Genomic DNA, 15752 nt, shown 5'->3' on the forward strand with positions numbered 1-15752 from the left:
AAAAAAAAAAAAAAAAAAAAAAAAAACCTATAGTATTAAGATTTAAAATTTTTTAAATATATGAAACAAAAATTTTAAAAAATTTGACATATGTGTATCATATTTTAAATTAAACTTTTTAAGTATAAGAATATATTTATAATTTGAAATATATTCTCATGTAATACATTTAAAACAATTTTATATTTAATATTTTTTCATACTATAATTAAAAAAAAAAAAAAATATTCTCATAAATGATATAAATATATTTATATATTTATATATATAAAAAATTTTAATAAGCTTATTCTTCTTATAATTCAATATAAATAATTTAACTAAAAATATTTTTATTAAAATTTAATTTATATGTAATTTTTAAAGTTATATATATTTTTATAACAATATAGTATTTTAACAAAGGAAATAAAAAAAAAAATTAAAAATTTGAAGGTACCTTTTTTAAATTGAAAAAACTTAAAGTGCTTTAAATTCTTCAAAATAAATTATATATTAATAGAAAGAAATATTTTTTTTGATTTATTTCAAACCATAATATTTTATATTAAAACTCAAAAAAATTATAATTTTTTTTTTTTAATTAATTTAAAAGTGTAAATATGAAACAAAAAATATTTATATTTTATACTTGTGTATATATATAAAAACTTATTTTAATAAATAAACATATATATATTAGTATTTTGTAGATATATTTTTTATATTTATATATAATGAAAAAATAAAATTATAATATTTAATATATATATATATATATATATATCTAATAACTTGCTTTTAATAAAATAAAAAAAAAAAAAAAACTTTTCTTTATTAAAAAAAAAAAAAAATGTTTAAAAGATATATATGGAATAGTATTTTTCGTGATATTAATTATCGTTTAAAAAAATTTTATCATTCTTTTTATTATTCTCAAAGTCACATAAAATATGTAATGCTAATATTATTTCCTGCAATTATATGGTCTACTAGATATAGAACAGATACAAAATTGGGTTACTTTTTTTACATAAATGATGAAAAATTATATCCACAATATTCAAATAATTTAATAAATACGAAATGGAAAAATGGAACAAAATTTTACTTAGATGATAATTTAACCGTTAAAGATATAAAAAAAATTATTTATCAAAATGAAGAAAATATACCTAAAAATATAAAATTTGGGTGTAAAGGAAGAATGATGGAAGATACAGATAACTTAGCATTAGCTGTTAGAGCTTTTTGTAAAAGAGATCCTAAAGTTTTTATATGGGAAGATGAACATGCTCAACTTGTTTAAAATATTATAATTAATATATTTAAGTTAAAAAAAAAAAAATTACATATAAAATAAATTTTTAGTCAAATTTAGTAACAAATATTATTTTTTGTTCTTTTAATATATATATATATATATATATATATATATATATATATATATATATATATATATAATTACATAAATGATTATTAATATCAATCGAAATTTTTTTGATTTTAATATATTCTGTCTACTTTCTTTTTCTCTTTTTTATTCATAATTATTTATTTTACTTTTAACTATTTTTATATAATTATATCTTTTTTTTATTTTAAATATCTTATTTACTCAAATATTTTTAAAAAAAAAAAAAAAAAAAGCTTAAAAATTAAAATAAAAATCATATAAAAAAATATAAAACTTAAAAAAATTAAAAATTATACGAAATTTTATTTCTTTTTATATATATATATATATATGAAAAAAAAGTAAATAAATTTCCAAATTAAAAATTTTCAAATAAATTCTTGTGTATTAAATATTTTAACTATTTCTTAAAATACGGAATTAAAAAGGAAAATAAAAACAATAAAATTATATAATTTTTTTAATTATATGTAAAATCAATAATTTTTAAAAAGGATCTAAAAAAAAAAAATTAAAAAAATTAGAGTGGACCAAAGTTGGAAAGAAGAACAGGCAAAAACATTGAAGAGAAAATTATAGAAAAGAATAAAACCTGCAAAAAAAAAAAAAAAAAATAAAAAAATAAAAAGTAAAAAATAAATAATTATAAATATAATAAAATAAAAGAAAGAACAAATTGTAACATATAAATATATTAAATATTAAAATTTAATAACAATAATATATTTATTTGCAATAATAACTGTATGTGATTTTAAATTAAGGATATTTATAAGCTCTATTAATTATAAGTATATTTAGAAGACATAAAATTTTTAAATTATTACCAAACTTAATGTTTGAAAGAAAATAACAGTAAAATCTTTATTAGAAAAAAATAAAGTACTTATGACAAACCACGTTGATAATCCACTGTGTAAAACAGGGCCTATCATTAAATGTAAGCTTTCCTTCATTCTGTTGAAAAAAGAAAAAAAAAAATATATATATTTGAAAATGAAATATAAATAAAATATTATTAAAAAAATTTTATATAAAATAAAAAGGTTATTACTTCTCATCCCTTGTCTTTCCTAGACTGTGAGTAAAAGCTTGAACTATATGAGATGTATGATCAATGGAGAAACCTTAAAAAATATAAAAAATATAAAATATATACATATATACATATATATACATATATATATATAATGAGATATAATATTAAAAAAAAAAAAAAAAAATTTATATGTATTCAACTTACCAACTGAAAGAACTAAAATAACCATTGAAATAATATTAACTGTTATTCCAAATAAGCACATAAATCCAAAGATACATAAATCAATTAAGAAAATAATTAAGGCAATTATTACACATGAATAAAATCCTTTTATAATATAAGCAGTAACAATTAATATAGTAATAATAGTAATTCCTAAATTTTTTAATGTAACTTCTATTATTGCTTCATCTGTCTCCTTAAAAATTGAACTTAAATGAAAACATACCATTTGAACATTGTAATCTTTTATTTTTGCAATTTCTTTACAACCTTTTAGCCACTTTGATGATATTTCACTATCGTCTATGTTTTGCTGAAAATAATGAAACCTCCATGCAACTAACTTACCATTTAAAAAAATAAAATCATCTTTAAATAGTTTTGCTAAAAAATCACTTTTCATCCATTTAACGAATTTATTGTAAAATTCTTCAGGAGTTTCTTTTTTCATATAACCAATATTCTTGTTTAAAAATATTGTAAATCCATTAAAAACTGAAGAAACAAAATCTTGATTTTCAAGGTTTTTATGCATATTTAATAATTCTCTTTGTATAGCATTTTCTTCCCAATGTACATTTTTATTTATACTAGGATTATTCATCATTTCACGATCAGTTTTATCAGAATATAGATAAGAGGACGAAAATGTAGGTGTATCATTTCTTAATTTTCTATATTTACTTATGAAATCTTTATCAAAATAATATACTTCTATAAGATCACCAAAATGAGGGAAATATTTGATTTTTGCAGAAGTAAATTGACGAACGTAAGAATCTGTAGGAAATACTTTATCATATTTGATTCCTTTTTTCATAAGAGTGCATCCGTATATAGATAAAGCAATTATAAATGAAAATATAAAATACACAATAGTTTTACCTAACTTAGAAGATAAAAAGGGTACATAATAATTTTTGATTATAGATCTAAAATATTTGCCGATGTTACCCTTTGGTTCTTTATAAATATATTTATAAAATAATGCATTATCATGTGAGCTTAATAAGTATATATTTTTGTTAGGTTCAATCATGTTACTAAATGTATCTTTTGTAGTTAATTCAATAGAGCTATTAATTTTATTAAAATTTTCATTTTCTTCTATTTTATGAACCTCATCATTTCCTTCAATAGTATCTTTCATTTTTTTACAAATATTATCCTTTTCTTTCTTATCTTTTCTAAACATATGTAAAATACTTTTTTTTTCTTTTTCATTATTAGTTGACATATAATTTTTACTTGATGAATCACACAAATTATTAATACAATTTTGTTTGTTTTTCATATCATTTTCCATATCATTTATTATACATTTTTCATTTCTTGTAGAAGCTTCAATACTGCTACACATTTCAAAGTGAACACTCGCATTATTATTTAAACATTCTTTAAAGTTAATAGAATAACCTTCTGTGATGCTTTTTTTTTCTTGAATATCTTCATATATATCACTGCCAAAATCATTTTTATTTTTATCTCCTTTATTTTCTTCTATAGAATCATTTATTTCATTCGATTTTTTTTCTATCTCTTTTTCATTAATATGTATTGATGGCAAATTTTCACGTACGTTCATATTTTCATTATTTGGATCTTTACTACTTCTTTCATTCGATAAATAAATTGTATTTTTTTTTTTCTTATTAATAGATTCTTCAAATAAATATAAGTTATGTATCCATTCATATATAGAAATATTTTCGTAATCAATTGGCCTGTTTGCTGAGTCATCATCATGTTGTAAATTTGTAACTGTGTTTGTTTGTTCTGTCTTTTTTTTAAAAAGAGAACATAAAAGATTAAGAATTCCTGAAAAAATATTTTTCTTCTTTTTTTCTAATTTTGCTTCTATGCATAAAAAGCTAAGGAAAAAAGTTAAAACCATAACATAACCAAAAAATAATGAGCTAGCCGTAAACAGAGAAAAACTACATATAGAATAAAAAGGTGAAATAGCACTTATTAAAAAAGCAATTATATTAGTTAAAGTAGTAACAGTTATAGCAAGTGCACTATCTTTTAAACATATCTGAATTCTTTTTTTGTCATCTTTAATCATAAATAATAGAGAGTATGAATTTAAAATAACAAAAATATCATCTACTCCTACTCCTATAACTAAAAATGGAACAGTTTCTGCAGGTGGTACTGATTTTACTCCTAAAAAATATAAAAAACCTGAACCTGCAAGAAAACCTAAAAATCCACAAAAGATTCCCATGACTGCACACAATGGCTTACTTCTATATAAAACAGAAGTAACATTATTAAATAATGCATATAAAAAAATTAATAAAACTCCAATTAAGAATAGTAATCGAGTTAAATTATCAATTTTTGAAATTCTATCAACCTCATCTTCTAAACTTCTTTCAGTAAATATATGAAAACGAATGAATGGGCTTTTATCATCATTAGTTTTTTTATTTATAATTTTATCATCTAAATTATAAAAACGTACATAGTCAATTAACTCTTTTTCATAAGCTAAAACATATGGTTCAAATGTATAGGAACCTAATAAAGGGATTGTTGATAAAATTGCATTTGCAGATGTAATTATATATTTAGAACCCTTTTTTGTATATTGCATGTTACCTAATATTCCTTTAAACATCATTTCTTTAAATGTTTTTCTATTTACATAAAAATCTAAGTTGTCTATTTTTATTGGATTTTCTAATTTTGCATTCCCACCTTCATAATATGAAAATAATGAACTAATATTACATCGATTATTCTTTTTTTCACATATATCTTCTAAACCATACTTTATTTGCTTTTTTAGTTCTTCACTAGCTTCTCTTAGGTCTATGTTTAACTTTTTATCTGTGAAAACATTTTGCAAATTACAGCGATCTTTTTTATTAAGCATTGGAGGTATATAATAATAAGGATAAAAAATATCATTTTTGTAATCTGATAAATCAATATTAAATGATCTATCTAAAAGAGCATTTCCTTTTAGCATAGAGTTATTTTTAATTGAAAGAGAACTATTTAACAGATCTTCTTCTTCTTCTTCCTCTTTCTGTTTTTCATTTTTTTGTAACCCATTATAATCACTATCCTTCATGACATTTTTCATTTTATGTTTTGCTAATTCATTATTCACCTCAACAGGATTATCATGCATAATATTTAAATTATATTTTTTTTCATAACTTTTCAATTTTTTCGTGTGTCCATTTTTTTTTTCAGATAATGCTAGGAATACTTCTTTAGCTGCTTCATTTTGTTCTTCTATATTATTAGAATTTTTATTACATTCATTTACTTCTGATAAATCTACTCTTATGTCTTTAATCCCATCTTCAAATTTTTTTAATTCTCTTAATATATCTGGTTCTAATAAATTACAGTTAGATTCAATCAAAATAAATGATTTTCTACTTTTATAAAAAAAATCATTGATTGTTTCATTAGTTTCATAAGCATACGAGTTAGATATGGAATATAAACGATAAATATCTTTCTCATGTTCTTTATAGTAAAAACCCATAGTCAATATTAAAGAACAAAATAAACTACCAAATATAAAGGTATAAGGTCTATCATATACATAACCGGCATAATGATATAAAAGATCTGAAAATTTTTCCAATGACTTTACTTTCAATTCTCTTAATTTTGATACAACTTTTTTTAAATGCATTTTTAAAAGAATTTTTCATTAAAAATTAAAAAAAAAAAAAAAAAAAAAAAAGTTAATCTTTCAGAGAAACATAAATATTTTGTAAAAATGCAAAATTAAATATTATTAAAATATTATATAAACAATGCAAAAATTCTAAAAAAACATTATGATCAAAAATAAAAAAAAAAAAAAAGACTATTTTTTAAAAAATTAAAAAGTAAAAAATAACAGTAAAAAGTTTATATATATTTATATATATATACATGTATATATGTGCTAAATAAAAAAGCTTAAAAAAAAAAAATATTCAAAATCTACTAAAAAAAAATGAAAATAAATAAATTAAAAATTTATCTATAAAAATATAAAATAATTATGTAACTGTTAAAAATAAATTTATCAAAAATATTTAAAGAATACAAAATTTCTATTTAGAATACTATTTTTCTATATTCTATTTATAATAAAAAAGAATTTTAAAAACACAAACAATTTATATAAGATTTTCTAAAATTAAAAAAAAAAGTTAAAAAAAAAAAAAATAAAGGAAAGAAATAATAAAAGAAAAAAAAAAAAAAAAGATAAACTTTAAAAGCTTGTTTAAAATAAATGAACAAATAATATTTATGTATAAAAACAAAAAACTAAATAATTCTTTATAATAAAATATTTATTTATAAATAAAATATGACGTTTTAAAAAAACTATATTTCCTTAAATATATGTAGAAAAAGGAAAAAAGAAAAAAAAAAATAAAGTTATATAAAATTTTGTGTTATTGTTCTATGTTAATTTTACGAAACTTAACTATAATTTTTATTTTTAAAAAATTTTCGCTATATAAAAAAATATTGCATGTGTAAATTTTTTTTTTTTTTTTTTAATAACTGTAATATGCAATAAAAAAATATTTTTTAAAATATAAAAAACTAAATTTCAATTTAGTACATATTTGCAAATAGTATCTACAAAAAGCCAAAAAAAGAAAAGAATTTTATATAAAAATAGGAGTTTTTTTCTTAATTTTGCTTTTTTTATTTTATAATTATGGAAAAATTATATATATATATAAAAATATATATATATATGTAATATAAATATATATATTTATATATATTTATAAATATATTTATATATTTATATATATATATATATATTATTTATCATATTTACTTAAAGGAGTCCAAGATGAATGTTTTAAAAAATTTTTATTAATTAATTACAATTGTAAGAACAACTCTTTTAGTTAGATGAAACATTGCAACTTGCTGTTTTTCTTATACATATTTTATTCTATATATTTCAAAAAATATTGAAAACGTTGCAAGAATTTGCATGCAATTTTTATAAAAAATTACTATATACATTAAGCATATAATATTAAAAATTAAGAGTATTATTATTTAAAACAACTTTAACACCTTTACTAATATACAAATATATATATATAATTATAAGAAAAATAATAAATATTAAAATAAGAAAAAATATATATATATATATATATATATATATATATATATATATTATTCATTTATTAAATAAAAAATTTTCTTACAACTTAATATTTTTAAAAATAAAATAACAGTGCTATTAAATATTACGTTAAATATTAATGATATAAATTATTTTTCAGAAAATTATATTAGAAAAAATTCAACTTTAAATAAGAAATTTAGTTTGTTAAGAAAATAAAACGAAGAAAAAATGAAATAAATAATTTAATATTTCTTTTTTACACAATTATTATTTTTCTTTTTTCAAACTATGAGTACTATATGGAAACTTTTTAAAAAAAGTAAATATGTATGCATTAAAATATATATCAAATATTAAAAAATAAAAAACATTGAAAAAGAGAATTAATTTTTTTTCTCTTTTTTTTTTGTTTTCTTTTACTAGTACGAAAAAAAGAATTTTAGATAAACTTTCTTTTTTTTTTAATTTTTATTAATTCAAAAAAGAGAGAAATTAAATGTATATATATATATATATATATATATATATCATTTTTTTTAATCAAATTTTTTAAACACTCACAATAAAATATACTATTTTTTATTATTTCTAAAATCAAAAATTGAGAACTTTTATATCCTTATTTTTTTTTTTAAGGAAGATATATTTATAATAAAGGCCATTTTATTTTCGAAACTAAAGTTTATATAAAAATAATCAATAGATTCTATTCGTGCCAAAAAGAGAGAAAAAATAAAAATAGTTCATTTATGTGTACTTCAAAAAAAATTTATGAAATGTTTTTACTCTTTTATTGGATCAATGAAAAATGATATCCTGAGATATTTGAAAAAAAAGTGCAATTTATTATACCAATGTTACACAAATTAATATTATATATTTAAAAAATTTTCTTTTAGATATATTTAATTATAATTAAAAAATTGAAATATGAAAAAAAAAAAAAAAATAAATATTTTTTTAAATAATAGAAAATTATTTTTATTTATTATTTATATATTAACAAATAATAATTATTTGTTAAAAATGATATAGTATATTAATATGAAAAACATGCAACGTGATTTTATTATTTCTTATATATACATTTAAATTAAAAATTCGGTAATTATAAAAAAAAAAAAAAACTTTATTTTTACTTATATAGAGTTTTTTCATAAAATCATTTCATAAAAATATTTCAATCTTAAGAAAAATGTTAAGTATTTCATACTTATTTAAAATAAAAATCATTATTAAATGGTGATTTTTTAGTATATACTAATAAAAAAAAATTCTTATAAAAAATATTCATAGATATGATCAATTTTAAAAAAAAGTAAGATATTGTTAATTTTATTAGACATTAAAATATTTTTTATTATATATATATTTCAAATTTTTCTTAAAATATATATTGAGTATAATTTATTCATAACAAACATATTTATATTAATGTGTATAATATTTAAGACACTTTATTTTTAAATCATATGTATTATTTTAAAGAACTTAAATTTTTTTAATAATTATAATTTATTTTAATATTGATATATTATTTTTTAATTATTTATAATTATTATTTTTATGCTTTAAAAAAAAAAAAAAAAAAATGATATATTTAAAATTAACAACACTATTAATAAAAATGAAAACAAAACAAAAAATTCATTTAATTTTTCATATATTATTATCATAACTTTTCTATGTTATTTACTTTTTTTTTTTTTTTTTTTAAATTTCACAGTTTTGATAGGATTTGTTAATTAAAAATGCACACATTGAATAAATATATCAATGTATTTTATAAAATAAAATCTAAAATATTTATTTTAATATATTTATAAATATAATGAACTAATAAAATGTTTTAAACATTATATAAAACAAAGTCTATCAAATAAGCATGAATTTTTACATTCCTTCTTAAACTTAAGGGGAGCTTTTTTAAAAAGTAATATATTTCGTCTTCTAATATGGAAGATCTCTTGTAAGATTTACATACGTCCTTATCATTGTGTTCATATGATAATAGATCCACTATTTTTTTGAGATAAATTATATTTATTTTCTGAAAAAAATGAAAATTAAGTTCTTCATTTTCGTATATTTTTTGTTTTACATTATCACAAAAAAAATATAGGCATGTAAAACCTATATACAATTGCTTGTATAAAATTAGAGAGTTTATGTAAAAATCGCAGCTAATTAAAAGATGAAGCAAATATGTAGTAATTAAAATATATGATTTAAAATGATTTTCAAATATTTTAAGAAATAGACATGGAAGCAATAAATAAGAAAATTGCATATAAAAAAGCATTCCTATTTTTTCATTGTTTAAATATTCATTTTTTTCAAATATATTTATGTTTTCTTTTTTTTTGAATTCTTCAATTTTTTTTTTTCTAAAATTGTAGATTCTATTATAATCTTCTTTGCTGATAATTCTCTCATTTTTATTAGAAGGTAAAGCAATATTAATAAAAATGTTCCAATTACTAAAAAATATATGAGGAAATAAAAAAATTTTTTTATTTATATGCATATTTGTAAATTTTTTAGAATTATTAAAGAATTCTTCATTATCTTTTATATTTTTAAAAAATTGTAATTTTAGAAAAAGATAAAAATAATGATAAATATTTTGATTATATGTGTTAAAATAAAAGAAACTATAAATTAATTGCACTGTATTTTTTAAAAATAACTGTGTATAAATTTGGTTTTTTTTTTTTGTTTCTTCTATCTTATAGATACATAAATTGATTATTTTTTTTTTATTTACAAAAAAGTTAGATATGATAAAGCTGAAAAAGTTTAATGAAGAAACACGCATATATGATTTAACATTTTGCAAAAATATGCATATAAAGGAAAAATGTGAACATACATCATTGGAACTTTTGTATTTATTACAAGAAAAATGTTGTAATTCATTAAATTTTGGTCTCTCTTTGATATTCCTCTCTTTTTTAATAAATAAATTTAATATTTTTATATTTCTTGCATTACATTTACAAAGATCAAATAGATTATATTTAAAACTATTTAAATAATTTATCTGAAAATTAAAACATATGTTGCTTATATCTTTGATTAATTTGTATTTTACAAATTCAATAAAAATTAATGTAAACAAATATAAATATGGATGGGATAATTTTTTGATTATTTGAGAAATATCAATAAAATTCTTATATGTAAAATTATCAATATGATTATAAGATATAAATGTATTTTTAATAAATTTTTTAAGAAAAAGTTCATATGGCAGTTTCTCATGTTTTATAATATTTGTTAACTTCGTAATACTTTTATTATTATCCATATATTCAAGATTATTTTTCTCTTGAAGACAATTATTCATAAAATTTTCACACATCTTCTTACTATATTTTTTAAATTTAAAGTTATTATTTTTATAATTATATTCATAATATAATTCTTCATTAAGAGCATCTTTATATGATGGTATTATTTGACTGTTTTTATGAATAATTTCTGTTCTATTTTGATTCAATATTAATAGGAATAAATTATCTTTAATAAGTTGAAATTCACTTAAAAAATACAAGGTATTTATGTAATCAATTAATTTTTCATGGCTTACTTTAAAGTAACATTTTTCTGTTTCAAATGTAATTATATTATTATATATTATTTTTTTTGATAAATTTTGTATATAAGGATTTTGCAAATATTCAATGTTAATTAATCTACTATTTTTATTATAAACATATTTAAAAAGAATATTTGTAATATCTAAAATAATGTTAAGATTAATTCCAGAAAACATTGTTAAAAAATTAAAAGAAGATATTATGCAATATATAAGAATATTATTTAAATACATATTTGATTTATTTAAAATTATAAAAAGAAAAAGTTTAATTAAATCTTTATAGTATAATTCTATTTTTTTATTTTTATATGAATTAAAAATTGCTAATTTTTCTTTTTTTATAGAAGAAAAATTATCATTTTCTTTTATGTATAAAAAGGTTGAAAATATAAAAGGATTAGCGTTTACCCATTTTATTTCATCATTTCTGTTTTCATTACTATTAAAATATAATCCCATAAGAATTCTGCGGCAAAAATAATTATTAAAATTATATATACAATTATAAAAATCATTTAGACATATATTGTTTTTTTTGTAGATATCATCATCTTGTATATTATTCTTTAGTAATCTATAACGAAGAGATCCGTTACTATTACAAATACTATTCAAAAAGATATTGTAACTATAAAGCTTGAACAATTCTATATATTTTTCTAAAATCACATATATGTCATTTATTATTTTATCTTCCTTATTTGTTTTATTTATGTTTTTAAATGAAAAAATACTAATAATTGTTTTTAATGTTTTAGAAAATTCAAAAAGAATTTTTGAGTCTAGGTTTAAGTAAATTATTTTATTTTTTAATAAGAAATAACTTATTTCATTATGAATATCATTTTTATTATCTTCTTTATAATTATTTTTTGGAGTATTAATAAAATTTTGAAATTTAAACCGATTTTCACAGTCTACCTCACTGTAGAAATTATTAAAAATTGATTTCAGTTTAATTCCTTTATTTATTTTATTATCATTTATTACAGAAATAACTTTTGTTCTTCTTAAAGCTATATTTAAAAACAAATTTAGATAATAAAAATTTTTTGAAGAAAAAAAAAATGAATAATATATACTTTTGTAAGTAAAAATATAAATTAAATCTTCGTAATAATATGGGTTGTTATAAAGTACGGAAACATTTTTTGGTAAATATTCATATAAAATTTTAATAGTAATATAAGAAATCTCATCAAAATTTTTTTTATTTAAATTATAAATTATATTGCCTATTAAATTTTTCTTCAGATTATTGCTATAAGTAATATAGAAAATTTTTTCATTGTTTTTATGTGTGTTTCTTTTTTTTCTTTTAAGCATCTTTTGAATTATTTTTTGATAAAATGATATTATATCAAAATTAGGTATATTACCAAATTGAAACACTTTTTTATCTAAATAAAAATCTATTATTAATGCAAAATTTTTTAAAAAAAATAGTGAGTTATTTATATTGAAATAAATAGATCCATTGTTGAAATCATTATTTTTTACAACAAATCTTTGAGAAGTAAAAGTATTAATAAAACAATTACTTATTTTATAAATACCATTTTTATTTGTTTGCACATTGTTAAAAAATAAATAACTTGAACTATTTTTGCATATATGTGAATATCCTATTTTATACATTGAAAAATAATCACCTTTAGCTATTCTAAATTGTAATTTATCTTTTCTTTTGTTATTATAGATAACTTTTGTTATTTCTTTTTTCAGCTTTTTTAATGAAAATAGTATCATCTTAAACTAACAATTAATTTTATATTTTAGTTAAAAACATCTGAAAAACATTTGCATTGTTATAATTTTTACGGTAAAAATTTTATTATTTTTCTTATTCCCTAACTTATATAATCATCCAAAGAAAATAATTTTGATTTTTGTTAAATGTAAAATATAATTCATTTTTAAAAAGTATACAATAAATTAAGAATTCATGCATTTTTTTTTATAAAGGCAGAAAAAAATGTTAATCTTTTTATAATTTATTTTCTACAAAAACTTTACATTAGTATTCCCTCCTTTTTCCATTCTTATATAAATATAAAAATCAAACTTATTTTTTTACTAAAAATAAATGAAGGTTTCATTTCTTTAACAATAAATAAAAAAAAGTTATAAAAATGATATTTTAATAGGAAAAAGTTGCAATATATTAAAAGAATAAATAAAAAGAAAAATATTGTTTTATGTTAATAAACATAATTTTTGCTTTCACATTTATATATATAATTGAAGGAAACTTGTAGAATCAGAAAAGAACTTTTTTTTTTTTTTAATAATTTAATATTTTATTTATTATATAAAAAGCACCGTCTTGTAAAATGAAACAGAAATTTTATTTTTTATTTCAATATGTTAGCTATTTCTACAAATTAATATGAATTATTGAAGAAAACATTTATTTTTTCGCATATTTTTTAGTTAAATTTAATAGGTTAAAATTGAAAGAATGTGTTGATTACTTTTAAAAAACGTAAAAAAATAAAAATATATATGTTAAATAAAAATGAAATATTAAAAAAAAAAAAAATAAATAAAACAGCAGTTTTTTTTTTTTTTTTGAAAATATATACAGAATGTAATTTTGAAAATTCTTATATATCAAAAAGAAGGGTAAAGTTTTTCATATTTTTAAATGCCTTATTCTTAAAATAAAAAAGTGAATAATTAAATATGTTATCACAAAAATTCACTTTAATATACATTATTAATAAGATAAGCTCTAATTTATAAACAAAAATGGCAAATCTAGTATTTTAAATTCTAATATATAATATTCAAAAGATTCAAAGTTCTCTTTTTATTCTCACATCTTTAATATATTGAGTTCAAAAAAATATTTTCAAATAATAAAAAGTTATGATGTAAAGGATTAAACAAGAATATCAAAGATTTATAAAGTTTAAAAAATAAAAATGTTTTAAATATATACAAAACAATACTACATTTCTAAAAAATATATAATGAAATTATAAAAAAATAAAAAAAGAAAACTAGCTGTAAAATAATTAATATTATAAGTTTGAATATATTCCGACAAATGGAAATAAATCTTTTTTTTTTTTTTTATTTTTTTAGTTACAATTTACTAGTTTATTTCTATTATTTGCTACGTAATTTCGAAATATCTTTTTTTTTTTTTTTTAAATATCAAAATGCTAATATTGTATAAATAGAAATACGTTACTATTAAGATATAAATAATAAAAATAGACTAATATTTGAATTTTTCACCATTTTTTATTTTTAAATGTATTTTAGTTTTTTTAAAAATATAAGAAATAAAATGATATTTATTTAACTTTAATTGTATATAATTTTTTTAACTTTTACATTCCATAAAAAGCCCTACTGAAAATCTGTTTAGTTTTTATTTAAAAAAGAAAGCTTATTATTTTTTATTTTATGTTTCTATTTATATATATATATATATATATTTTTTTTTTTTTTTAATTTTTTTTTTTTTTTTTTTTTTGGATTCTTTTATTTTTTAATGGTTTATTTTAACTTATGCTTTTATCTTTTAAATCTCTTAATATTTGAAGTAAATATAGAACATGTATATTCAAAAAAAAGAAAAAAGAAAAAAAAAATTAGCATGTGATTTTGTATGTTGTTTGACAACATGCATAATTTTATGAATATTAATTAAAAATTAATAGATTAAATCATTTTTATACTCTTACAGATTTTTTCCTTAATTTTTGAAGTACAAAATTAGAAAAAATTAAATTATATGTGTACATAATTATGTTGTAATTTTATATTTATATGCATAAAGTTTTTTTTAAGACTCATTTGCATTAACAGTTCATTAATTTCTTTTTTTTTTCTTATATGTTATTATGTTATTTCATTTAATTTATATTTACATTATTTATTCAGAAACTTTTTTTAATCACTTAGATACAATTTTCCTTAAAATTAAATATTTTTTTTAATGTACTTAAAATATTCAGTATGTAAATATAAATAATTCTGTGTGTTTAAATTATATTTATATATAAACATAATTATATACCTTTTAACCATTTATATTTTTTTTTTTCTGAATTATACATATATTCATATTTATTTTATATATCTTTTAGTTATAACTGAATATTTATTTATTTTATATATTTATGTATTTATTCATTCTTTTTTATGTTAATTTTTTTTTTTTTTTTTGCATAGAATATATATTCCTCTTTCATCATTTTTAATTATATTCCTTTTGAAATTAAGCTTGTCTTATACAGTTACAATATATATATATATATATATATATATATATATATATATATATATATGGACACAATAAGCTGAATTATATAAATGGTATATTTACATATAAATTATCTTTTTAGCT

General features: G+C 16.7%; 3 protein-coding genes across 3 annotated transcripts; 1 reads left to right on the forward strand and 2 right to left on the reverse strand.

Moving 5' to 3' along the window:
• Window positions 1–832: 832 nt before the first annotated feature.
• On the forward strand, window positions 833–1288 carry PGAL8A_00103500 (conserved Plasmodium protein, unknown function; the record flags this gene model as incomplete). Its single annotated transcript, XM_028673032.1, has 1 exon — window positions 833–1288. The coding sequence occupies one exon, from the start codon at window positions 833–835 to the stop codon at window positions 1286–1288; it is 456 nt and encodes a 151-aa protein (XP_028526151.1).
• A 628-nt stretch (window positions 1289–1916) lies between these two features.
• Window positions 1917–6324, reverse strand: PGAL8A_00103600 (lipid/sterol:H+ symporter, putative; the record flags this gene model as incomplete). Its single annotated transcript, XM_028673043.1, has 4 exons — window positions 1917–1988; window positions 2224–2353; window positions 2451–2523; window positions 2640–6324. 4 exons carry the CDS (start codon window positions 6322–6324, stop codon window positions 1917–1919), a joined length of 3960 nt encoding a protein of 1319 aa, XP_028526152.1.
• Window positions 6325–9634: 3310 nt separating this feature from the next.
• Window positions 9635–13138, reverse strand: PGAL8A_00103700 (hypothetical protein; the record flags this gene model as incomplete). Its single annotated transcript, XM_028673054.1, has 1 exon — window positions 9635–13138. One exon carries the CDS (start codon window positions 13136–13138, stop codon window positions 9635–9637), a length of 3504 nt encoding a protein of 1167 aa, XP_028526153.1.
• Window positions 13139–15752: the final 2614 nt, after the last annotated feature.

The sequence above is a fragment of the Plasmodium gallinaceum genome (assembly GCF_900005855.1).
Source record: "Plasmodium gallinaceum strain 8A genome assembly, contig: PGAL8A_v1_62, whole genome shotgun sequence".
NCBI classification, from domain to species: Eukaryota; Apicomplexa; class Aconoidasida; order Haemosporida; family Plasmodiidae; genus Plasmodium; species Plasmodium gallinaceum.